Below are 27162 nucleotides of genomic sequence, written 5' to 3'. Positions count from 1 at the left end.
AGATGAGTCCGACATTATATGAAACTATTAACGCCCATAGTTTCACTCCTATGCGGGCTAATGACAAGTTCTTGGAGAACACCTGCATGTCATCTTAAATTAGCTTTCTCTTGAACACCAAGTCTCTGACCTACCAGCTCCACAGGATGTTTACTGTCTACAGGAACCTCATATTCCTGGCACAAGCCAGATGATCAAGTTTCACCAGAAATCAATAACGACTTCTCAGACAGAGAGCGTGGGCTGAGAGTTCCACTTTCACTTTAATTGTAGCATAATCTATGATGAGTTTGGATAATATGTCCTCTTCTAATCTGTTCAGTGAATACATTGATTGGTGATGTGTGTGTGGGTTTACACCGGATGCTCTTGTCTCACAGTTAAATCTGTCTGAATAATGTGATTTATACGGCTGCAGGTGCTTTTTATTTACTGAGGGATCAAATCAATACAGGGTCATTTCTATGTAAAATGGCCCGGGATGAGATTTAGCCCAGTGTGTGTGTGTGTGTGTGTGTGTGTGTGTGTGTGTGTGTGTGTGTCAGGCTACCTTCAGTATAAGGACAATAAGTGACTCCTTAACGATTTTTAAAGAGTAGTAAATGATTAGTTAATTATGAAACAAGCGAGGAACAAATCATTATTTAAGGATTCAATAATACAGGATCCCTCAGTCTGTAACTATTTATATATACTTACTAACCACCAATTATCAAGTAGTCCCTGATTCGTTCCTCACTTGTTTCTCAATTAACGAATCAATACCTTACCATAAGCTACTCAATAACATTTGATTACAGATAATACATTAGCTAATGGTTCACTAATGGTAAGTTCCTCATTCGTTCCTTATTTGTTGTCTGTGGCCCTTATTGTGAAGTGTAACCTATATTTCGATTATTGTTTTTCCATTATCCGGTGCCTTAGAGACTTTTACTGTGCATCACATTGTTTTTACCTTTGAATGAATAATAAAATGAATATAGGAATAATAAGGAGCAAGAATGTTTTCTTTTCTGACATTCGGAAGCCAGCTATGAAAGAACACCAAATTTGCATTTCTTTGACAGCCATCTGGAAACAAACTCAAAGAGAGAATTGGTGGGAGAAGAAGTGGCTATGATAGAAACGGAAACAAGGAAAGAGGGAAGAGATAAGGTGTTAAAGAGGTTTTTCTGAGGGGCAATGAGGCTCAGGAGGACAGGGTCAATATTCACCACCCCGGCTCCTATCTCTGAGCGTCCACAGAGTGAATCCTCCAGCTAAAAATACCAGCCCTGCTGCTTTATGACCAGAACTGATGAGCTGTGATACTGCTGCTTGCTCTCTTAATGTGGCTGCAGAAATCATCCTTGGCCCCTCTCAGCGGATCTCAGCTATCAAGCAAAACAGAATGGGAAGAACAACATTTTAAATATGCAGCTAAAAGCCTTTCAGCATGAAATTAGAGGGCAGTGCCTTTTCAGTTACTGAATCACTGGGTCTCAACAAAGAAGAGATGGATGTAGAGATGAACAAAAACTATAGGAGATGAACACCAAGCAGAAATGTGATTGTTAACAGGGGATGACAGTGACAGGTATAGCTGATAGTGACAGCTATAGTGCAAGGGTCTAATTTGACAGTAGGAGGCTTTCACTGAATAATCTGCTGTCGATCGTGATGTTAAGTGCAGGTCGGTATCAGCTGAGTGTAAAGTGGCTACTATTGAAGGAGGATAGCCCTTCAGCTGAACCCTGTGCAGTGGGGAGTAAATGAGAACATGAGAGATCCTAACTACCTGGGACTTCAACACCAGGGCAACAGGGAATTTAGGCATATGCTGAGCGAGAAAGATAGACAGACATCTTTTTAAACTATACTGTCAAATTCACTGTACCAAGTACCCCTACCAATCTTGTAGCTAGGTTTACTAGGTTTAAGTACAGATTTTTTGTTTTTTGTTTGTTGCCATGCTAGCAACGCGGATCTAGGTGGGGTCGTCCCTATGTTGCAGGGTTAGGATCGGGGTTAGGGGGTGGTGTTAGGGTCTACATGAGATTATTTGCCGTGGGATTCGGCACTGATTGTGGAAAAAAAAACAGACCGGGGAGCAAAGGACCCTTTTTGCGAAAAGCAGGGAACATCGGACCCTTTCTTTTTAAAAGAAAGGGGAAGATAGAGCCTGTGGTCCCCCAGGCTGAAATATTTTGACTATTGGATGAATTTCCATGAAAGTTTGTAAAGACATTCATTCATGTTCTTAATACATTCTAAGAAATACCTGCAAAAGGAATGACACCCTATCAGTGTCAACTATAGACCTTTTTAACGGAATTCCATTGCCAGGCAACAGCCTCGGTCCTTGGTAACTTCCTGTCAGCTGATGTCATTCACATACATTGCAGCAGGAAATAAACTTAGCCTGTTTTTGGAATGTTTATGTTAACATATTTGACAAGGTCCATAGGCTGCTTTCTGCTTGTTTCTAATAAGTAAGTGTTAGCCATAGGTGTTTGCATGCTAACGTGTTAAGATGGTGGACATAAGCCTGGTTTCCACCAAGCAGTTTAGTTCACTTCAGTTCAGTTCATTACACATTAGGACGGTTATTTTTGTGTTTCCATTGTCAAACGTTGTGGACGGTACCATAGACTGTGTATTAATGTCAATGGCTTGAAGGCTCCCTGAAAGTGAAGCCAAAACATCTTGATTCACCCACAGACTGGATAATAAAAGTGGACGCAGCTTCAGAGTGTGAAAAGTGAAGCCAATGTGGAAAAGTCTTAAAGCCGCATTCTTTCTAATTTCCCGATACCATGATTTTCACTTGTGGTCAAATATAGCATACACATGTTCGACAAATGGGAAATATCACTTTCACCCTTTTTAAATCACAATTTACATGTAGGCACGAATTGAAATATCATTACATGAAAGAGAGAGACAAATACATTGATTGTAAAACCTTTATACAGAACACTTACACATTGGTGGTGAATGTCAGTGTTATGTTGGTCTTTTAGGTGTATGAGAATAACCGACCATGATAGCGATTGTTGATGTGTAATAATCATGCAGCAATTTATTGGTAACTAATGGCTTCATGTTTTATTCATGTTCAGGGATTTAGTTGCTCAATTATCATTCATGTGGTATCAACATTCCTACAGCATGGACTGAAAAGTGTGTATGTGTGCATACTGTAATGCATCTTTAACCCCATTCTGCATATTTCTGCATACCTCTCTTTGATGCTTAATAACTTCTCATGTCACAACTGTTAATGAAGAAGGCACAATGAATGCTTTAATTACTTAATGTATTGATTTCTATGGAAATATTGGACAGTGAATATAGATTTATTTTGAAAGAAATCACATTTGACGTTTTGGTTTAACAGTGAGCCTACTTAAATATAAATATTAAACTGATTCCCACACTTGTTGTCCAAAGGTTTACCAAATTTACGGTAGATATATAAAAGCACTCAGGTTTTACAGGGCAGCAGTAAGCAGTGCAGTGCTGGAGCGGAGTGTGGCAAAGTGAGACTATAAACGAAGTGCCTAGGCATAGTTTTTTATGCCAAACCTATCCTAAACTAAGCTAATAGAAACTTCTAAATGTATAGTTTCACAAATGTATAGCTTAAAAGTCACTTCTAATTCTGAGACCCACATTTGTATGATACAGACCTTCTTTTGTTTATGAGCAACTTGTTGACCATGTAAACAAATTGTAGACGCCAGTGTCCACACACTAAGAAGCACAAGCATAAAGAGGTTAAGACACTGTTGCTCTGTTTGGTGCTAAAGTCAGGAGGTGATGATGTAATGTTTGTTCACACAAATGGCTTCCGTCTTTCTGTCTGTACCTCCTGTATGTGTGTGTGAGTGTATGTTTGTGAGTGTGTGTGTGTGTGTGTGTGTGTGTGTGAGTGCGTGTGTGTGTGTGTGTGTGAGTGCGTGTGTGTGTGTATGTGAGTGTGTGTGTGTTTGTATGCATATTTTTCCCCATCCACCATACTCGCATATATGGACACAGGGTGGTAGCATGGTATTTTTTTAGTCAAAGGGGAAGACCAGGCATGGATGTATAATTAGGCCTGGATAAGGCAGCGCAGCTAAGCCTTGCAGCCATTTTTTCCCCAGTGGCCAGTTTTTTTTCTCTGTAGGCCACCGTTGTAAAAGAGATGTCTGTATAACTGTTGACAGGACACCTCGAACTGAAAACAAAACTGAAAACTGACTTTTTCTATGAATTTTTAACCCAATTACTTTTTTAATTTGTAAAACTTTCCTCGAGCCCAGAAACACACACACAGACACACACACATGCATCTTATTAGACCTGGATGGTGGACCCACCCTTAAGTTCCCGCTCGGCTCATAGACTTAAAATTAGGAAATGAAATTTAAACCTGTGACGTCATCCTAATTTAAAGTCTATGAGCCGAGCGGGAACTTAAGGGTGGGTCCACCATCCAGGTCTAATAAGATGCATGTGTGTGTGTCTGTGTGTGTGTAAGACAGCTTTATTTAGAGACGTGGTTAGCTCAGTAAATCGTGAGTAATACTGAGATATGTCATTTTTAGATCCTATGACTATGATCCAAACAAAACACACACACACACACACACACACACACACACACACACACACACGGACACACACCCAAACACACACACACGATGTGGAAATGTAGGACGCAGTAGTTGTAGCTTTGATGCAAAACTTTCTTGAGAAAGCATTATAACACGTTTTATTTTTAGAAACAAAATGTACTCATTCAACGTACTGTACAGTGGGTCTCTTTTGGAAACACAAACCCACTCATCCACACATTTTTCTCATAATGTGACTCTCCTTATCCTTTCACATTCATCATGCTGTCTCCCTTTCAGTTAATTAAATCAGATTCTTATCCTCATCATAGCATGGATAGAGAGAGAGGCGAAAGAGAGAGACATGTTAGTGTTCCCATACAAACATTAATAATAATAATGTTAATAATTTCCCGTCAGAGGCTAAACAAGTGTAGGGCAGAGGGACTGAATGTGCTGCACCGCCTATACGCCACTGTTCAGACACACACAGACACACACAGGTTTGGATTACGAACAGCAGGAAAAGTGAGCTACTACATTTGTTGAGGGACCTTGTGTCAAAATTGTGTAGTAAGATTTTGTACTGCACTTCTGAAAATTGAGGGACTTTAAAAATCAATACAGAAATTGTCCAAATCGCAGCAGCAGAGGCAGAAATATCCTGACTTTTAGTCATGACACTTTTTACACGCCTGTAAAATACTCCATCCCACACTTCCCATATATCAATAGTGTCTTCTTTTAAAAAAAAAATGATTTTCCTTTCCGGCCTCGTAACAAGATATTTCAAACTCCACACCTTCTGTTTATATCACAGGCTTGTTAAAAAAATGAGTAGTCCTTAAGGCCATGCAAAAATGACCCTGGTGACATCATCAGGGGCCCCAACTGCACATTTACACCCCGGACCCCCTAACAGGCTAATATGGCCATGAAGGAGGGAGGTGTTTCATGCCAACAACAGACACTGAATAGAACAGAATTAAACCGAATTGAACTGATGTGAATGAGAGTATTGAGTTGAGGGTAGGGGAAACACACACACACACACACACACACACACACACACACACACACACACACACACACACACACACACACAGATAATACTTTTCATGACAAATGTCTTCTATTTTCTTTATGATTGTATCATTACTTCCACGCCAGTAAATCTGAAGCACTTAATTTTTTATGAGTTAAGCAGAAGTCAACTGAACTGAAAGAGTGACAGAAAGAAAGAAAGAAAGAAAGAAAGAAGGAAAGAAAGAAAGAAAGAAAGAAAGCAAGAAAGAAAGAGGGAAAGGAGTTGGCAGAGAGGCATTAAGAAAGAGGGAGAGGGAGAAAGAAAACACAGAAACACACACACACACACACAGAGGAGGAGAAAGAGAGAAGGAGAGAAGTGACATCACATCTCCCAGCCTCTCTCGCTCCCTCTCTCTCTCTGGCACCTTTGCTCCACTTCTCGCCGAGGAGGCGCACACTCAGTTTCTCGCTATTCCTCTTCGCCGCTCGTAAAAAGGGGCTGGACCGCTGCACGGGGAAACGAGGGAAGAGGAAAACATTTTTTGACAGGATGAACAACAGTTCCCTAAACATGGCGTCGATAGGCGACTTCGACCCGCTCAACGCGTCTATTCCTGCCACCAAAGTTGAAATCACAGTGTCCTGCAGGTAAGAGAATGTGTCTTGGTCTTTACCTGGTTTCAGTACGACAGGGGGACGGAAAAACACCGTGTGCTTCAACTCCATCCAAGTTTCTGTTTAGTTTCTGTTTATCTTCTTTTATAAGGACTATGGGGCCGAGAATGGAGTGAAAAAATGTCACTTTTACGCTGTTTATGGAGAGTGAATAGTGTTAGCCTACTGTAGCCTACCTTATCGAAAAGTAGTGCCAGTTTATCACTTTTAAAACACTTTAACGCTTCGAATTATTTCACAATAATAGGATATGGTATTGCAAGTGTGTGTAATGTAAGTCATGTGAATATAATGTAAATTTATAACGTTAAAGTCCCGGCAAGGTCGGCTCAAACTGACTTTGAAGTACCGGAGGACATTTTTACTGTAACGACATCAGGCTACAGTGTAGCATTAATGTATCACGCGCATGTTTACAGTGTTACTGAGGGGAAAACCCGCGTTAAGGTACAACACACACCGTCGCATATACAGCCACACTAGAGTCCCTGAACATTAATATAATGGTAGAATAGGAAATACGAACGGAATGATAGGGTATACTGCTTATTTGACGTATTCCACACCTGGATACCCGCCAGTGTGCCTGTGAAGTGCACGAGGGTGTTAATAAGTTATTAGTAGGGTCATATTTAGACGTTTCATATGCTATCAGTTTATATTTTTGCAGTGGGGACAGCTGAAATTCGTGTTGTTGGTTGTTGGTCGTTTTTTGGCGTATGGAAAGCATATAATAGGGTTTTTTTTTTTTTTTTAAAAAGAATGCTGTTGTGTTGTGTTTGTGGCCATGGGAGTGACAGAGAAAGCAGTGTACTATGCTGGTGGGTATCTAACCCTTTAAAAAACAGGTCTTTCTCTGCCATTCAGTGACGTTCCTCTCTGCACACACGCAGGGTGAGGAATGCAGACAATGTGGTTTATTTCTGCCTGGCTGGTGACCCACACTAGGCTACTAGGCTGTATGCTTCACAGGTCAGCCATATTTTCTGAGGAGCCCCAATGTGTCACCTCCATTGAATGAAATGGGTAATGGTTCATCAAGGTTGTTTAAAACGCATTTGTGATGGAGAACAGTTGTGCATCATAGTGTCACACCCCTGAAGCTGCCATGTCATTGTAAAATATCATTGCTGTCTAGGAGAGTCCCTCTGTAGTGATGTGTTTGTATATCTGATGATATGTAAATGTCACTTCCCTGCAGTTATTTAAATGTTGAACGGAAACTCCTGAATCTAGAAAATATGTTCCTTCCCAGGGGTTGAACAGATATGGGGCTATTTTTCTTGATTTGTAAGCTTTTTTGCTGACTTGCCTCTCTGGTAACCAGTAATGCGGTGTAACCTTATATGTCTAGGGCTTTTATTACGTATGAAGCGAAGTAGTGAAGCTGTAATGCATTGCACTTTCCTCTCCTTTATACTGTAAAGCCAGTCATAATTTCCCCGGGAGATTGCACCCGGTGGCAGACAGCATTTCATATTGAAAGCAAGGCTTATGGGGAACCAATCCAAACGCTGGTGGTGTCACTTTTCTGTAGCCATTACATTGTGTAATCAACATTTACTTCATAATGACAAGTTTAAATAGAAAAGTTATCTGTTGTCACTATAAATTGGAACAGAAAATGTGTTTGCGTGTTAACATTGTAGTGTACATCTTGGCAGTGTTCCCCTGCTGTCAGTGCATTGTTGGGGTTTTATTATTATGTTTTTGTCATAATTTATTTGTCTAAAATGCTGCCGGCCAGATTGTAATGATATTTAAAGAATGAGGTATTTTTTGCATTGCGTTTGCATTAACACGACTCTAAACAGTATTTATCGAGACAGTAATAACATTTTTATCTTCTTCGCGTTAAAGGAGCTGTACTCTACCTAAAAATGTGGGCTGGGATTGCCTCCACACTGCTTTCAGAGACAGTTCCCCAATACGTGAATTACCAACCTACCAGTGCAGCCACTGGACTGACTATCAAAGCAACCAATTGAGAAACTTGGATTACAAGAGGGAGAGAGGGACTTAATTCCCTGCTCAGAACGCCATTGCTCCATTATATCTGTACGTAGACAATATTTGTTTGCTGCTATAATAATGCTCTGGATGTTGAGTTCAGCTCCATAACAGGAATTGAATTGATTATTAAATGGTTTAATATTGGTGCCCTACAATGAGGCATAAATCAGATGTCAATGTTCTAATTTTCTTACTTGCATTATACAGTATATTTTGGCACTGTTTTAAAAAGTGTATAAATGATATCGACTGCTCTGATGCTGGTACAATTCAAAGATGAAACTTAATGTTAGTGCTAAACTAATTGTCCTAGAGGAGTGGACAGAGACAGTGTCCTACCCTGCCTGAGCCCCTCAGATACTGTAGGTTTAGTATCACATCATCTTCCAGCAGAATATATGAACATGTTGGTCTGAGTTTGCTAATGTCTGAGTCACCCAGCCCCCGGCGGCTATCCTCCCACCTTCAACCTGAGGTGAAATGCCATGGTTACGACCAAGTTATATGCATATACGTTGTGTGTGTTTGTGCATGTGTCCAGTGGATACAAAGGGCAGTGTACAATATCACCATGGTTACTACTTTTTTTTAAAAGTTTCCCTCTGTGTGTGTAGGGGGGTGTTAGGGTGAGAAATTTCACTGTGGAGGCAATGGCTTATGTGAGAGCAATATGAATGAATGGTCGACATATCAGACATTTTGTATTATAATATGTGTAATGTGGCTGCAATGACAGTCACTGTCATTCATGATTGACCTAGGATCAACAAAAAAAAATGACATCTTAACAGGTCAGTTGAATGGAAATTACTACAACAATTTGCATTAGCCAGTGACAGCTAATTTTGCACATCTCCAGTGTCACTCAGCATTCTTGAAACACTGAGTGATCATTCAGGTTTTAAGATGTTGACACCTGTTTCGGGAAAAAGCGTAAAAAGGCAATTTGCCAACAAGCGATATAATCATCTTTTGCTTTCACTTTTGATTGGGTATGCATACATAATAAGCCATTTTAAGACATTGAATGGCTTGTTAAAATGGAGATTTTTGCAATGAGGGAAAAAGAGAGAGAGAAAAAAAAGCGGAAAAAAAGAGGTTGAGAGACTTGGAGCAGCCAGACACTCGTTCGAAATAGCTTCCCTTCATGTAATTGTTGTATAGTCAGTGGTGACATAACCACTGAAGAAATATTGACAGATACTCTTAGCCTGTATCTCCAGTTAATTCAGATAATTTTCTGATACTATGGGAATATGAAGTAAGAGCTCGGCTCAGAGTCAGCAGTGAGCTGGAGGCATTTTACTGATCGATGGGAAAGCCTGAGGTATCAGAACAGCTGGTATCGAAGTGCTACCAACATACATAAAAGTATGTTCACACATACAGTACTAATAGGTCTACATATACGAATGGCTGTACACAAAAACCATTCCTCACCCACACTCCAACAGTCACAGAAGAATAAATGATTCCCTGGTACACGTACCAGAGGACTCTGGTGAACGGCTTGAAGTCCAAATATTCCATTATGTCATTGATTTATGGCCAGCACACAGGCTTCTACCTGTTTTTTTCACACTCATGTACACAGCAAAAACAATATTTCATGTTACAAATGATCGACCTGCTTAGAATATTTCTGAGTCTCAAATTACTATAGAAAAAAAATGCAGATCCATGTATATTGATTAAGTTTTCACACTGGAGCTGATGCCTTCCTGTTGGTATTCCTTGAGTAAAAGTTGCTGTTCTCGTCTTTGTGTTTTCCTATTGTTTCTGTAAGAGTATATTACTGGGTATTAAACGGCAGTACTGTATTGTTCACATATTCATTATTCAGATACTTAAACCATATGTAAATGCAATTTTAGCAAGTTTGGAATGTATTTTGCTCAGCTGCTTATGTTTATAATCCTAAAAGTAAGGCATCAAATATATATCTACCATTTTTTTCGGATTATAAGTCGCAGTTTTTTTCATAGTTTGGCCGGGGGTGCGACTTATACTCTGGAGCGACTTATGTGTGAAATTATTAACACATTACCGTAAAATATCAAATAATAGCGCGGGCAATTATTTATCTCAGTCAAGTAAGAGACTAGGCGTATATCAGCAATCGTCACACACACAAGTCAACCAGTCAAAATTCGGCAGGGGCGGGTCATGGCAGAAGTGCATCGTGAAATAAAGATGCTACCTGTGGTGTATCAGATCGAGCACTCGGTGCTCGACTGTTCATGACTGTGTCACTCGGTGTGTGCAGTGATTGATTGTTCCTGTATGTGTGTTATGAAGTTGTGCGGCTACTAAAAGAGCACATGTTACAGCCTCGCCTCCATGTGTGATATTTATCATAGAGCCCCTCAATGCTACAAAAGTCACGCAATAACATAAAACCACAATACTACCTGCTAATGCTTGAGCTAAGCGGCGCATTTTCTACCTTTGGAGTGAGCGGAGTTGTTCAGAAGTGACACCGAGGAAGAAGAGTTCATTGGATTTAGTGATTAGGAGTGACAGATTGTTTGGTAAACGTCTAGCATGTTCTATATGTCATGGTTATTTGAATGACTCTTACTGTAATATGTTACGTTAACAAACCAGGCACGTTCTCAGTTTGTTGTTTATGCGTCATATAACGTACAATTAGTCAGCCTGTTGTTCTCTATTCTAATTTTATTTTAAATTGCCTTTCAAGGTGAAATGTCTATTCTTGGTGTTGGATTTTATCAAATAAATTTCCCCCAAAAAATGCGACTTATACTCGAGTGCGACTTATATATGTTTTTTTCCTTCTTTATTATGCATTTTCGGCTGGTGCGACTTATACTCCGGAGCGACTTATAATCTGAAAAATACGGTATATACATGTTTTATGTCGCTTCTGAATAGGGCTGTGGTGCTATGAATTTTTTTCTAACATCTGTGAAATAGCAATGTATCACTATGGTTTGGCAGTCAACTGAAACAGAGCTATTGCATCAGCGTTGGTAATGAAAAATGTCCATCCAGTTCTAAGAATACGGACACCAAGAAGAGGAAAATTGCTCCATGCTGGACAGTCCACCGCTCTATATGGGTTACCATTCAAAAACACAACCAAGCATGCTAATGTGTGAGGTGTTTGTGTGTTATGTTGGTGGATTGATACATTTCAGGTTGTTACCAGCCGTGACAGCAATGCTGTTATCCTATCACTAGATGGTCTCTAGTCTCTTAAATATTTAGCACTAGTTTTTTTTCTGCAAGCATGATCGAAAGGGGAAAGATATGGGACTTTTTTTAAAACTTGGATACAAACAGTTTATTTCCAAATGTCTTTCAGACTGCCTGACACATCAGTCTCTCTCTCTCTCTCTCTCTCTCTCTCTCTCTCTCTCTCTCTCTCTCTCTCTCTTTCTCTCTCTCTGGCCATGCATCCCAGCAGTGTCAGCAAACATCCTAGCTGTTGACAGTAATAACATTCAGATTCTCAGTCCTCCTTTTCTGCCAACCTTTTCTCTGCTGTGGAGCGATGGGAAGGATAAGAAAAAAATCCACTGTATCCACTGTTGCCACAACATATTGGTTGTGGTGTAAATTAAAAATAGAGGTGCTTTTTTATTGTTAAGGCGAGTTTTATCCTGCATGTATGTTCTTACAACCTGCTTAATATGAACACATGGTCTTGAGTATGACAGTCATAGTTTCTCATATTAGGCAGCTTAGAATTTTAAAAAGTTAAACATAATTGATCTTAGTAAGTCTTAATCATCATCATATAGCCAAAATACTTATTGCCAGTGAGTCCGTGTCTATACATGGTTACTGACTGATTTCAGTAAAGCCTGGTTTGAAAATTTGAAAAGAGGCCAAATTTGAAAACGAGGTCATATTTGTGCAGGCCTGGAGGCTGGGACATGCATCTGCTGTGATCCTAATGGATTCATTCAAAAAATGTGTCATCATATCATTATCAAACCCCAAGTAGTCTTGCGGCTTTAGGTGTTTATTGTCATGCATTATATGAGTTATAATACCCATTACATAAGAGTAGTTTAGGCTGATCTCTTGGGACAACTTGGTGACTTTCCGCATTAATTGTGTATACTTCTTTGGTGTGGATTTGATGTGAGTATATTACAAGATATCTGGTTTGCTTATGTCTACAGTAGACCGATTTTTCTTACTAACTAAGCACTGCCTCAGAAAACCCCAGGTGAGAATTTACTCACCAGTGGGACCCATCTAAACAAAGAGGCACAGAGAAGCACGATTACTGCCGAGGGAGTGACGGCTTCCCACACAGAGCATGGGGTAATCATATGCTTGTCATGGTGTCCAAGAGGTTGCTATTCTTCTTCCTAGTTGAAAAAACCCGGCCTTTGTCTGAGTTTGAACAGGCCCATTTGGCAGTATGGTTGTCAGTATGTGTTGGCAGGCACATACTGACGGCTTAAAACTAGACAAAGACTCCCATTGAGAAGAAACGATAGCATCAAGTACATTGAGTACTCCAGTAACATATTTTTCCACACTGTTTTTACTTTGCTACATTTTACTAACAGCCCCTCAGCTGAAACACAAGTCTTCCTAAGTCAGTGCTCAGTTTTGATTGTAGTCCACCATGGATAAGGCTGATATAATGCCAATGACCTGGACTGAAGGATTTTCAACGTATTCCTCATATTTAACTATATTCCTAATGAATAACTCACTCACTTTATGTGCGTAAACGTATATTTAAGATGGACACTATTATCAGCATGTATTGTTATCAATGTGACACTGTAATATTGACAGATGTGGCTGCTGAATATATAGAATATAATCTACCTTACAATCCAATCTAGACCTGTAAAAGCATGGGATGTTTAAAGTAATTGATCCAAGTCTCACCTCTTTCAATTTCAGATACACTAGGAGAAAGTCTGAACTTAATTTAGACAATAATTGTGTAATATTCTGATGAATGGAATACAAGTGGAATCCATTGAAGTTGTATTAGGTGATGCTACTGTTGAGGCCTTTGGTTTGTGAGTGTATATATAAGTATATATTGATTTATGAAATTATAATAATGTACTTTATCTGTCGCCTTAGGGAGTTGTTATATTTTTGATTTACATACACAAGGACCTTGTAACCGATATGTGATAAAGTGATGGTGGTGGTGGTAAATGGTGTGGGCATTGACTTTTTGCTTTGGAATTGATTAAATCTTCGGGGGCAATTGATTCCCTGTAACACGAAGGAGACAGAAAGTGGTCTGCCTGTTGCCATCTGACCATTGAACTGTTACCAAAACGCTGAAAAGATTTACATTATCTTCTAATAGTCCAAAAGTCTTTCCACAATTTAAGGAAAACATATTGAGTATCCCATTGACTGCAGTGCATTTTAGCCTGCATATGGAGCAATGTGTTCATTGTTCAAGGATGCTATAGAGAGTAAATACAAGATAAAAACATTCCAGTATGAAAACAGTGATTCTGTTGAATCTCACCATGGAAAGCAGATAGAGAGAAGACACTTCAGGTTATTGGGCCACGGCCAAGAAAAGGGTGAAAAGTAGGTTGGATAAATGTAGGTTGTGTAAGGCAGGGTCTCACAATAACACATGCAGACTATTGAGCCCAGATTAAAGGAAAAGCTTGACATTTCACAATTAATTTGGACTCCAGGCCATTGCTGTAATTATAAATGGATTTTCAGTCACTTTGAAAAATCATACATCAGAAAGGATTATAGATGTTCAGATGTTCCCATGTAGTGTTGTGTTTCTCAGAAGAACTATTGTTTATCATTAGCCATATAAGCCACTGCTAGCGACAAAGTATTTAGTGTCACAATATTTTTGGAAGAGATTAAGTTAAGCTGACGTTGTTCCTCCTTTTAAATATGTGACTCTTCCTTAGGGTCACATGCTCCAGATTGTATCCAGTGGCCCCTGTGGATTTCACATCATTGATTGTATTGATTAACATTTTAAACCTCTCTGCCGCCATTTCTCCTGTAAAGCAACTACAGAAAATCTTTCACTACACAGCCTTATATTTTGCGTGTTGTAGGGGTGAACCACTTACCCTGCAACCCCGCCCTTTAACATCACGAGTCATGCCCGACCCGCTATCTATTTTCAGGTCGCTCACTCCCACTCTGTCTAAGGGAAGTGATTGCATTGACCTTTTAGACCCCATAGAACTCGCATAATGGTTTTCTTATTGAAGAGTCCGCTGACAACCATCACTTTGAAGGGAAGACAGGGTCGCCTGCTGCGCGCCAGTTCAATGCCAGCCAAAAGCACAAAAGGATGTGTGTGAGTGTGCGCAATGACACAACAGCCGATAACTTTTACTGTCTGTTTACACGTGGTTCTGAGCAGCGGGGAGCGCAAATGATTTTGGAGTAGAACACAGCAGCGCTGGCAATCAGTGAGACAAAGCTATATTGAAGAAACCCTTTTTGAGGTGCCACAAATTGATGCCATTGTCTCGACTGTTCGACTGTCTTATTTTACCTCTGCTTCTGAGTGAGGCAGAGTGTCTTTTCAGTGCCTATCAAAGTGTGTTTATGTTCATCTGTGAGAGAGTTTTTGTGTATTCTGTAATCAGATTCAGGCTTTTTCTAGTCAAGTCAGTTAAGATTTATGTACTCTGAGGAAATTACCATTGACATCCTTTTTTTATTCTTTCACTGCGGGTGCTTTTCTACATAAGTCACCAGGCAATCTGTGTCACAACGTGTGTGTGAAATTGCACTGTACACCACACACATTTTGAGAGCACAGACACCATGCCGTGGTACAATGCATCAAGTTGTATAGCTGCAGTGAGAAAATGGATTGATAAAGATCTGACAGAGAGGGAGAGAGAGTCATTGGCAAAGGTCAAGGGCTACGCACGCTTACACGCACACGCGCATGCATGCACACACACACACAATCACACACAAACACACACACACACACACACACACACACACACACACACACACACACACACACACACACACACACACACACACACACACACACACACACACACAAAACAGGTAGGCCTATATAACATTCTATTCATGCAGAAGCAATAAGTGGAGGGGTAATAGGTGTACAAGCTGACCTTGCTCTCAAGGTTAGACAACTTTGATGTTATTTTTAAATGCAGGTGATAAAACATGGAATCAAGGACACACACACACACACACACACACACACACACACACACACACACACACACACACACACACACACACACACACACACACACACACACACCCACGTGCAACTCAAAGGGAAGCTAACTTAAGTTAAAAATGGATTATTGTCAATAAGAGACGCACCATAACATTTTTTATCATTCCCACTCACGATACTGTATTCCTGAAAAGTGAACTATTGACATACAGAACATTACGAATATTTAGTATTTTAGTATTAAGTATTATTAATATTAGTAGTGTTTCATGAATTTCCTTTTTTGTTAAATGTAAGACACAGTTTTGTCACAAGTGTTCAGCAGAGGTTCTTCTCAAGCATTCATGAAAATATTTCTGGGGAGTAACTGAGTATTGAGATTGACTGACCTCTTGGTCCAACAGGTGTCAAAAACTCTGCTCAGTGGGCCATCAGAGAACGTGCTGAAGACCTAATGCAAATGAATTCAATAATTACCAAGATATACAACAGAAAGCCTTAGGGAGCAATTCAGCTGAAGGACTGCAAGCGGGCTGACACACTGTATGTGCACACATGCAATGAAAAGCATTTGAACATTCTCACACACACATAGATATTTTTCTGCCCACCTCCTGTCAGTCAGACAGCTGATGACATTTTCATCACAAGCAACACACACATAAAATCTCATCACATTTGATGCTCTGACATTTTATTTTTACTGTGATGTAGATTGCCTCCTATAGGTCATAAAACCATAACAAGCTAATCAAAACATCTCCTATAGTTTTTTTTTGACATTTCAGGTGTGATATCTGGATAAAAGTTAGATATATCTATATGATTAAGATTTTTTTGTCTGCGGTTTCACAAAATTATGGTGCAACGCTTCACCCCGAGCTCTCAGATTGTCAGTGTGACACAGATTTAAACTATTTGACGAGTGAGATTACTTGACATACAGGAAATCACCCTCACAGCCCTATATACAGCCAGAGAGAGATGGATACAGAGGGGAGAGAGAGAAACTGGCTGACCTAATGAAGTCATCTTCATCCCGGTCACATAGCACAGAGGCTGTTTGAATTCCTCCAGGGATGATGCCTCCCTGTATGTTTGTCTCCCCGCTCTCTCATGTAGAAGCCCCTGGCCTCTGCCGGCACATCCAGACATGTCTCTATATTTCTCGCACACACTCGGCGTCCTGTTGAAATCATTTAACAGAGGCCACAGCACACATGTAACGGAAGGGGACACTTTGAGTAAACACACAGTTTGGCTGCTTGACAAATACTGTCTGAGCATGTCCCATTTACTGCATGCTGACACTGACATTGCAGAATAAGAATATATTGTATATGTTATTATATTTGAAACCAATAACATATTTTAGTCATTATCTCACCCTCAGTCTGTCCCATGCTGCAAAGCAGCTGAGGCATTTGGCCTTTGTCTGTATTGAGCAGTTACAAGCATACGAAGGCCAGTGACGTGTTAATGGTGGAAACTATAGGCGAGTTGGACTAAACTGCACTGAAAGCTATGACAAAGGCAATTAAGGTAAAATGCCACTAGCACAGATGTGTGGGTGTGCGATGTCCATGAGTGATGTGTATTTTGTTGCACATGTCTGCATGTAAATGGATAGTGGCATGGCATATTTGTGTGTGTGTGTGTGTGTGTGTGTGTGTGTGCACACTGAGATGTTCTCTTGGCTCTTCCAGTCCTTGTCAAGAAGAATTAGGGCAGCCCTCTTGGAGACGGAGAGAATACAAGCTGCTAATGCTCCCCTTTAGTCTCTGTGTGTGCGTGTGTGTGTATGTGTTAGAGAGAGAGGGAGAGTTTGAGCGGGTATGCAGGCATGTGCTTTTCTTCATGCTCTGTAACAAATGGTCATCGGTAGCAAATTTGATAGATCAGTAAAAATGCAGAGGTAAGGAATTGATGGAGAAGAATCTATAAATGAACACAATAGAAAAAAGGAGAGATGCAGGTACCTGTAGCTCAGTGCTGCGACCTGTTGAGAACATCTGAGCATGCCCAGTTGTCTCCTCTCGCTCCGCATGTTTCCAAGAATATTACTGGTCTGTTGCCAAGCATGTCACACACACACACACACACACACACACACACACACACACACACACACACACACACACACACACACACACACACACACACACACACACACACACACACACACACACACACACACAAACACACACACACACACACACAGTGCAATGGTGATTGTGATACAGAGAAGTAATATGCAAGGCCAAGAGAATAGAACTTCTATTTAAATGTAAATGCAATACATATGTGGGGCTGATAAAAAACAGCATGTTTGACATTCCAGCTGAAAAACACCTGAATGTGTAAAATGTTACATAAAAAGAACATAACTTCAAGAATTATCCCCGAAAAATATCAACAGTGTCAGTTTTTTTTTTTAAAGATAATAGAAAAACATCACATTTTCTAAACCCGGTCTATGATGTGGCCCTTACAGTCTATGCATATTATATGAGGTGTGTTAGACCTCCATAACAAGCCCTGAAAGCTCCATTTAACAGTATTGTTGGTATTAACATTTAATGAGAGGACTAGCAGTGAGGTGAAATGGTTTCTTGTACAGCTGCAGCTTTTTACAGCTTTTAGCTGCTTTCAGCTCGTTGTGGTTTTATGGATTGGCAGGTCTACACCTTTTCTTTGTCTCCTGAGAAATGAGTCATATATTTATTTTGAATTTGTTCGATTCTGGCTGTTTTCTTGTAAACTTTAGGATATACCCTCTTAGGAGAAATGCATCGCAGAAATAAAGATATATATATATGTGTATGTGAATAGAACAGAAACCTCTGATATAACTAACTGTGCAGCGAGGATAAGATGTATAGACATACACTGGAGATCAGAATTAGAGAACAAAGTATAAATACCTGATTTATTCTGAAATATGTTTTATTTTTTAGAATTTGATAGAATATCCGTTGTGGCTATACCACTGCTGTTTTTTTTTTTAAATAACCAAAGCACTTTATTTTGTAAAAAAAAAAATGGTGAGCAAAATCAGAGAACATTAACCATGGTGTCTCGAGAGAATCAATGTTTTCTAGGGCTATATGATTAAAAAATGAATAGGAAGTGTAGAGGCCCTTGCTTTGAATGACTTCAGCACATCTGCGCCCACAGGACATCACTAGTTTCTCTCACTGCTCTGGTTTGATCTTGGTCCATTCTGACTCAGTCTCTTGCACAGTTCACTAACTGTGGTGGGTTTCTTAGACATTACCAAGGGTTTTACAGTGAGTCTCAATTGCGTTTAGAGCTGGACTCTGACACTTCCTCCTCCAAATTTCACTGACTTATTTAGACACTTTGGGTTCAGTCTTTCCTCAGACCCCGAACATAATGTTTCCCATCAGATCCAAATAAATTGAACTTTAGCAATGTCATGTCATGGTTTGGGGGATTTTTCAGCAGCAGGAGTTGGGCCTCTTGTACAGCTACATGGCAGGGTGAATGCAAATGTTTATGTAAACCTCCTTTGGCAACATACAATACCTTCACTGCCATTCTCTCTATCAGCTGCACAGCTGCAAGACTATGCCCCCGTGACACTGCAAAACAGGTTAAACAGTTCATCGAAGCAAATAATATTGAAACATTGACATAGCCAGCCCAGAGTCCAGATCTAAACCCCATAAAGAATCTCTGGAAAACCCATGGCGACAAAGTAATGGCTAAGAAACCCACTACAATTACCGAATCGGGCAATCTGGGCTTTTTTGATAAATGGATTTAAAAAGATAAGCAGTACGGAAGAGCATCTCGACACAGGGTGAATACATGTGCAGCAGGCATCGACAGTCTGAGAAAAACTTGCATAAAAAAGTGTTTTTTAAACATTAAAGCATGTAAACATGTTGTGGTAGAAGCTCAAGTATTAAGAAGAAAAAAACTTGTATTACAAAATACGTATTATTAATATTAATCAATATTAATACGTATAAGTATTAACCTAAAAATGAGCATTATAGGTCTCCTATAAATTAGTTACTTCAAAAAGATATTAGAAGTATTTTTCGGGGGTGTTCTTTAATTATTATTTACCAAGGATACACTGAATATTTTCAGTAAATTGTATAAAAATTTGCAAGAGTGAATCGCATCTGTATCAGTGTCTTTCCCCTCTCTTTTCCTGCTGATTGCATTCACACATGGACTCTGATTTCAGATTAGTCACCACAGCAAAAAAACTCTCTTTGTTTTACACCCAGCATCATCTTAATCGTCTGCATATATCTACATGTATATAAATGCACAGTATCTAGTTCAATGAGATGGTTCAGTCTCCACAGAGCCGATTCAGGTCACGGTCAAACTGAGAGAGAGACCGACAGACACAAAGGGAGATTGAGGAGGGGGAAAAAGTCTAACAGAAGATAGAACAGGAATTAACGCTCTGGGCTCTCACCGAGAAATCCCCTTTTCCCCAGAGAAGGGGACAGAACAGGAGATGAGCAGACTTGAAAATAAAGGATACTGTGGTAATGATGGAAAAGCCGTGGAGAAAAACTCAAGGTGTGAAAAGCTCAAGTGGGGACAGATGAGGTTTGAGGGAGCAGAGGTGAAGCAGAAGAAATGCGATGAAAAGACAGCACAGCATGTATCAGGCTTGAGAGCAGCAAGTTCCACACAGCTGTCGGAGGACCAAATGACCAGAAGTATCATAACAGGGACATAAAAATATCATATTAATTCTTTTTTTGGAAACCAGTCATTAGAATGAATGTCAGTTGATGGCAAATGGTTCAATGATCAAGATAAGGTAAACAACGCGCAGCACCAAAATGAAGCTTCACTTATAAAGCTACATTAACCTACAGCAACATAAACAAAAAATAACAATATCTATCTAATGGTATGGGCATGAATTCAAAAGTATCTTTCAATGCGATATTGGTCTTTTGCCAAACATCCCTAGAACAAGCCTTTTTGTGCTGTCACAACGATCACAAGCTATTTCTGAGGGGTTGTATGTGTCTAAAGAACAAAACAAAAACAACACAAATATGTATTCATTATGTACTTTTCTCTAATCTTTGCTTTTGACCGCTTTTGGCCTCAGACTATTATTTTTAATGAAGAAAGGTTTAGAGAGCAATTCCCTCTCTAGTGAAAGAGTAAAGAAGCTCACCACTTATGGACATGTGAAAGGTGAAAAGGGGATCAAATACACACTGCCTTTTTTTCAAGGGGTCAAAAGCCAAATTACCACTGGTTTAATATTGAAAAGTGATGGGAAAAGGCCATAAATTAAGTAGTGGAGTTAAAAGTACAATTGTTCTCTCTGGGATGTGGTGGAGAATAATTATGAAGTTGTAGAAAATGGAAATACTGGAAGAACCTCAAAGGCGATTTTCAAAATCGTTCCCTAATTCACTCACTCTCTATTCCATATATTATGTTTATTAAATAGTGCACTAATAGGGAATGACCAAACGAGATTTCGGACACTACACTGTATTTTTTTTTTTTTCTAGTAAGTCGTTGTGTCGATGCGCCGTATATATGTGTGATGGAAGTGGGTGCGCCCAGCATCATGTAAACAAAGAGATAGTGGACTATATATTGAAATAGATTAACCACGGGGGAATTCAAACATCCCGACAAAATGGCGTACACACTATATAGTGCACTAATTCTATGATATGGAACGATTTCTAACACAGCTATTGAGTAAATGTACTTAGTTACTTTCCACCACTAACTCTAAGCTAATTAATGAGAATGAACTGACAAAGAGAACAAAAACATCATGGTATAACCTTATTTCAGGAGAGTGAATCAAAAACGTAATGACAAAGAAAATGTTGCATCATGTGCTTTTTCTCTACATTTATAGAGTTATCGAGGGGAAAAGTTATTTTAAGTGAATGAGTTTAAAAACAGAAAAGAAAAGAAGTAGACCATCTTTTGATGGGATCACGCCAGCTGTGACGCCATCCCAGGCCAGGGGCCTACTTCCGGTGCTACAGCTCGTATCAAACCCGTCTTTGAACTCGTCTCTCATTTTGATCTCGATTTCACATCTGTAAAGTTTTCTGTGTTCAACTGTGTCTTGCACAGTTGGGATGCTATCGCGGTTACAAAATCTGTCCACAGACTCACGAGGTGAACACAATACCACCATTGCCGTCGCAGCTGGTAATGAATGCTGACAGGGAATATGAGATGATGTCTCTTTCACTCTACACATCTACTCTTATAACCTGGACCCCAAATAGAGCCCATAACGACAGAAATAGAGCAGCAGAAGACAGTCTCAAACACACACACACACACACACACACACACACACACACACACACACACACACACACACACACACACACACACACACACACACGCGCGCGCGCGCGCAAATGCTTCGTGTGTAGAGACACATTTTGGCACCGCTGATCAGACTGCCTGATCTTTACAGTGTGTGTGCAACTCTTTCACTCAACACCTGAACTGTTTCTTTCTGTCCTTTCGCAGTGCAGTTCTCAATTTCACTCCTTCATTCCTCTCCTCTCCTCTCCTCTCCTCTCCTCTCCTGTACTCTCCCCTCCTCTCCATCCTCTCCTCTCCTCTCCTCTCCTCTCCTCTCCTCTCCTCTCCTCTCCTCTCCTCTCCTCTCCTCTCCTCTCCTCTCCTCTCCATCCTCTCCTCTCCTCTCCTCTCCCCTCCTCTCCATCCTCTCCTCTCCATCCTCCTCCAGTGGGCTAAAAACCCAATTTATTTTTGTAGTGTAGGAGAGGTTCCCGGGGAGAGTTGCAAAAGGCACAGTCGATGTATTCTTTAATTTAAAAATAGGAGGGGATGAGAGGAAAATGGGGAAAGGAGAGAGGGATAAAGAGGGGAAGGGGAAAAGTAGGATAGGAGGTGAAAGGAGAGGAAGATAAAAGTCAGAGAGGAGAGGGAAGAGGTGAAAAGGTGACTGCCACACACACAACAGCACTGATTGAATCCCTGCTTGTCGAGTCGGGGGGCAGGGGGGGAGACACACACACACACACAAACACACACACATGCACACACACACACACACACAACCGTCACTGAAGTCAGTCAAGTTAGTCAAGTGATCTGAGTTGGCTGTCAGTAGTTGCCATGGTTACCATCCCTATTCTGCAGTTGTCGCGTGGCTCCCCCCCATTGAGCAGTGTCACAGAGGTGTGTCTTCCAGTCTTGCATTTGTGGGAACGACCCAGTCATTTGACATAATTACAGAGTTGTCATATCAGTTAAAGATGCTGCCTCACAATCTCTCTGCATAGCTGTCTGTCTTTTGTCCCTTTTTCTTTTTTTGTATCCCTTTTATTAACTCTCTCAGAGGGAGATTGAGAAAGCAAATGAGCATGACGGAGCATGTGTGTGTGTGTGTGTGTGTGTGTGTGTGTGTGTGTGTGTGCGCACGTGTGTGTGGAGCTGTAAGATTTCAGGCATCAATAGGGTGACAGTGATTGGGGCAGGTGCTTTTCTCTGTGTGTGTGTGTGTGTGTGTGTGTGTGTGTGTGTGTGTGTGTGTGTGTGTGTGTGTGTGTGTGTGTGTGTGTGTGTGTGTGCGTGTGCGTGCTCTCGTCTGATATGGTGTCAGATTTCACTTCCTGTTGCTGTGAGTGACAGCTGTCAGAAGCCCAGGGAACTGTACTGGTATAGCTTTCCCCCAGGGAGGAGAAAGCATGGTTTGACAGCGACGTAGACCATTTGATCAGATCTGAGATCAGCACTGTCATATCTGAGGATGACTAAGTTTGTCAGTGATGCTGGCAGTGTATTTTCCTTTTATGTGTGTATATAAGTGAGTTGTATTTTGAAACATATAGGGGTAATGTTGATTAAAACTGTACATAGGGATTCCCTTCGCAGACAGTATGAATGAAAAAAAGCATGGCCATTGCCAGAGAGTTTGATACATTTGATTAAACTTGTGCTACATTCACATTTCAGGCATGCTCACGTGTCTCAGATCTGTTTTTCATAACAATGCGAACAAATCACATGAAAATATTTTTAATGCTGATATGGGTCACTACGTCTACAAAACTTTTTATGAGTATTTCAAAACAGGACCGTTTACAGCTTTATGACATACATGAAAAAACACTTTCCTTCAGTTTTTATCTAAAAATTCAAAATGACCAAATCTAATGCGGTTTTCGTTGGATTATCATTGGTGATGCAACGCATAGACCCTGAAGAGGATCCGTTTGATGGCTTTGGTGATACCAGCGGTAACTCATCACATGAACTGTATATTAATGATACAGATCACAATTTTAATTAAATGTGTAGCGTGTACCATGGAACAGCATCTAGTCTGCTAGAAATGAATTAGCTAATTCAGCATGGGCATATTTTATACCCTTTTTCAGCTGTTAGCTAATAGTTTCTCTAATATGGACCATTTATATGTATGTATGCAAGCCTGATTACTTGTGCAATAATGCTGCATGTTGTCTGAACATGTTACCCATCAAGATCACCTGAAACAAAGAGAAATTGTTATGAAATCAGAATGACATTGAAAGGCTATTCTTAGAAAGACGTAATTTTCCTTTCACGTCACAAACATGTTACATCCTGCTTGATATTTATGTCTCCAACATCGTAATCATCTAATGGGGGTGCTTCGTGCTCTGCGTCACGGGTGGTCTCTGTTCTTTCACACTAATTGCCTTAAAAGCTGTGCAGGTGAACACTTGAAAAGGGTGCTGCCCTTTTGCAGAAAGAAATGTTTTACATATTTACAGATTGGTATTGACTGCATGTCGGCATTTTTTGTATCACAAACATGTATGCTGCCAAGAATCTGTAATTGATAAGGTTTATTTTAAAGGATAGTCAAAGGCTGACTGAGTCACTTAGGGTTTTATATACATTTACTTATTTACAGTAGTCTTCAGTTAGACGTGGTAATAGATTAAGAAAAGTGAGTCCCTCAAACTAACAAAGTGTCTTTTTGTGTATGAACATGCATGCACCAAAAAGAGTGAGACCCTGCAGACATGCCAGAGGTGGTGTGTTTGTGGGGAAGGCTGAGAGAGCAAAATATTAAAAATTTATATTTATTTTTACATGAATGGGACAAGCATGTCGTCATAGCTGATTAGATGACTGTTGTATTCATCCTGTTTCTATTAAGAGCTCTGTTGTGCTGTCATATTTGACTAAAAAGGCATGAAATCAAAATGACAAATTACTTGTATGTGATTATAGTGTTTTTGGGAAACTCACTGCTTAAAATACTACCACACTGTTTTAGTGCGGTCCCTTTTATTCCTGCAGACCTCTCTGTGACTTGGATGGCAGCTTTTAGCTTTCCGCTGCCTGCCTCTGGATGAAAAGAGAGAAGGAGCCAGAGAAAAAGAGGGAGAGCCGTGACTCATTCACATTATCCTGTGAAGTGGAAATCCTGAAAATGTCTTACTCAAACACACACACACACACACACACACACACACACACACACACACACACACACACACACACACACACACACACACACACACACACACACACACACACACACACACACACACAAACACTCGTGCCCGAGGGGAGCCTAGGAGCCCATTTGGAGTGCCACCATGTGTGATGTGCTTTGAGCAGCAGCCAGTCAGAGACCGTGGAGCCTCAAAATTTATCTCAAAGTGTAATTTAACTTCCCTAGATGTACCTTCAACTGTTGAGATAAAGAGTGGGAAATGACGCCCAGACACCAGCCAAATGATGCCACATTATACAGGAGTGTTCGTATTTGCTAGCGCTGTGCATTCATCTGTTGATGTCCAGGTTTATTTAGGTTCATGGTGTTAGATGATCTGACAACAGATGGACTGAAAGGGGCAGAACAGAGCTAAAACAATAAGGCAACTAATTGTTTTATGAGTTGTTTGAAATAACTTATCATAATCAGTTATTTTTTTCAGTAATTTTATGGTTACAGTTTCTCTGCTTTTCTGGTGGCATTTTTATATTGTTAACTGAATATAGGTTTTGGACTGTAAATGGACAAAATACGGCATCTGAAGACGTCACCTTGAGACCAAGATGTTGATTTAATAGTAATTGATAATAAAATGATTTTCTAGTTGAAGCCGTAAAGACTTGTAAAAGCGGTGTGTATGTTTTTTTTTTCAGCAAATGAATACACATTTGGTGCCTTTGTGAGTAGTTAATAAACTACAGAACCCATGTTCATCATAAGGAAGATGTCACTCAGTGCAGAGATGTGGCTCATGTATCTGTTTTTTAACAATGGAGCACTATGACTCAGAGGAATAAGCTATATCAGGCTTTTGCTACACACACAATAGGTGTTAGAAGGATCAATTCATTGTTGGTTTTCGTATTGAAATAGCATTTGTTTACTATAAGAACAATACAACAGCATCACTACCTCCTGTCCGACCAATACAGTTAGGTCCGACAAAGATGATGCTGATTTACTAATGTTTTCCAGGCTGGTTTGCTCAAAATATAATAATCATTCACTTATTTAATAACATAACACAAGTTCATGACTCAGTATTCAGCTTACCTCAGCTGACTAAGTAGAAATTTGTTTCTATTTAAGGCCTTAATCATTCTAACTACCAATACTGACGACTAATCAGCTCTAAGTAGGAGCATTCCTCACTCATCCTTTGAGTATCAAAGAGAAATTGGCTGCTTCTATTTTCTAGTTTTGCGAAAGTGACAACAAATCATTGTGCAAAGTGCCTTGACATGATTGTACATTTGATAAAGGTGATGCTGCAACCTACGACTGAGCCAGTGAGCGAACTGACAGCAGGAGGGACCGAGCCGATACCAGAGGTGTTACTGTTGGACTGAACAAACACAGGGTAGTGAGACAGAGAGAAAAAAAGCCATACGGTAGACGGTATCGATGAGTTTATCCTAGAAAAAGAGAGCTAGAGATAACAGAAAGTGAGCTGAGAAAAAAAACAGAGGCTGTGACTGAAAACCAGCTTGTAGCCTGGGTACTCTCCAGGTTTTAGGACTTGTCTGAAAGCCTTTCACAGTTCCTGGTATTGAAAGGATGACAGGAAGCGTAGCCCACATTTTCATCCCCCTTCCGCAAAATCTTGTGTCACTTTCATTTCAGGCCATTTAGTTTGCCACAGCCCTCATCCTTCCTCTTTTTAGAACATAAATTCTTCAGGCATGTGGCATACATCACTATAGACAATATGATCTTAGATGTTTGTTTTTCAAGCATGAAATTAGGAACCATACAAAATCTGAATACCCATAAATAAAGATCCTGAATGTAACTTGAATAATAGTTCAGTAACCTGAAGGTAGTTAGCTTTTTTACTTGCAACCTGTATGTGGACATTCGTTAGTTGGTTGCTGCTGTTTATATGTGACCTTGGCTCATCTGAATTTTGGTGCTCCTTTTGCAAACACTGAAATTTTTAGTAGTTTGTATCGTTAGGATACCACGAAATTCATTCCTGAAAAAAACAAAACAATTTTAAAGTAGTTTATGTATGTTCTTTTTTAGTTATGACTGTCAAACTAGATAATAAAGGAAAGTTATACAGCATTTAAATATGATAATAATGATAATTATTGAAAAGGACGACACGGTGGTGTGGTGGTCAGCACTGTCGCCTCACACCCGATGTCAGCTGGGATCGG

The 27162-nt window shown here is 40.0% G+C and overlaps 1 protein-coding gene across 1 annotated transcript in view; it reads left to right on the top strand.

The window, feature by feature from the left end:
* Positions 1-6124: 6124 nt before the first annotated feature.
* The window catches only part of LOC310962692 (copine-8), a 95299-nt gene continuing 74261 nt past the window's right edge, over positions 6125-27162 (top strand). Inside the window, exon 1 of the mRNA XM_083935213.1 lies at positions 6125-6260. Within this exon, the coding sequence (XP_083791339.1) occupies positions 6163-6260 (98 nt within the window). The 5' untranslated portion in view covers positions 6125-6162. The remainder of the gene's footprint in view (positions 6261-27162) is intronic.

The sequence above is a fragment of the Echiichthys vipera genome, assembly GCF_963691815.1.
Source record: "Echiichthys vipera genome assembly, chromosome: 20".
In the NCBI taxonomy this organism is placed as follows: Eukaryota; Metazoa; Chordata; class Actinopteri; order Perciformes; family Trachinidae; genus Echiichthys; species Echiichthys vipera.
This window is presented reverse-complemented; position numbering and strand designations above follow the sequence as displayed.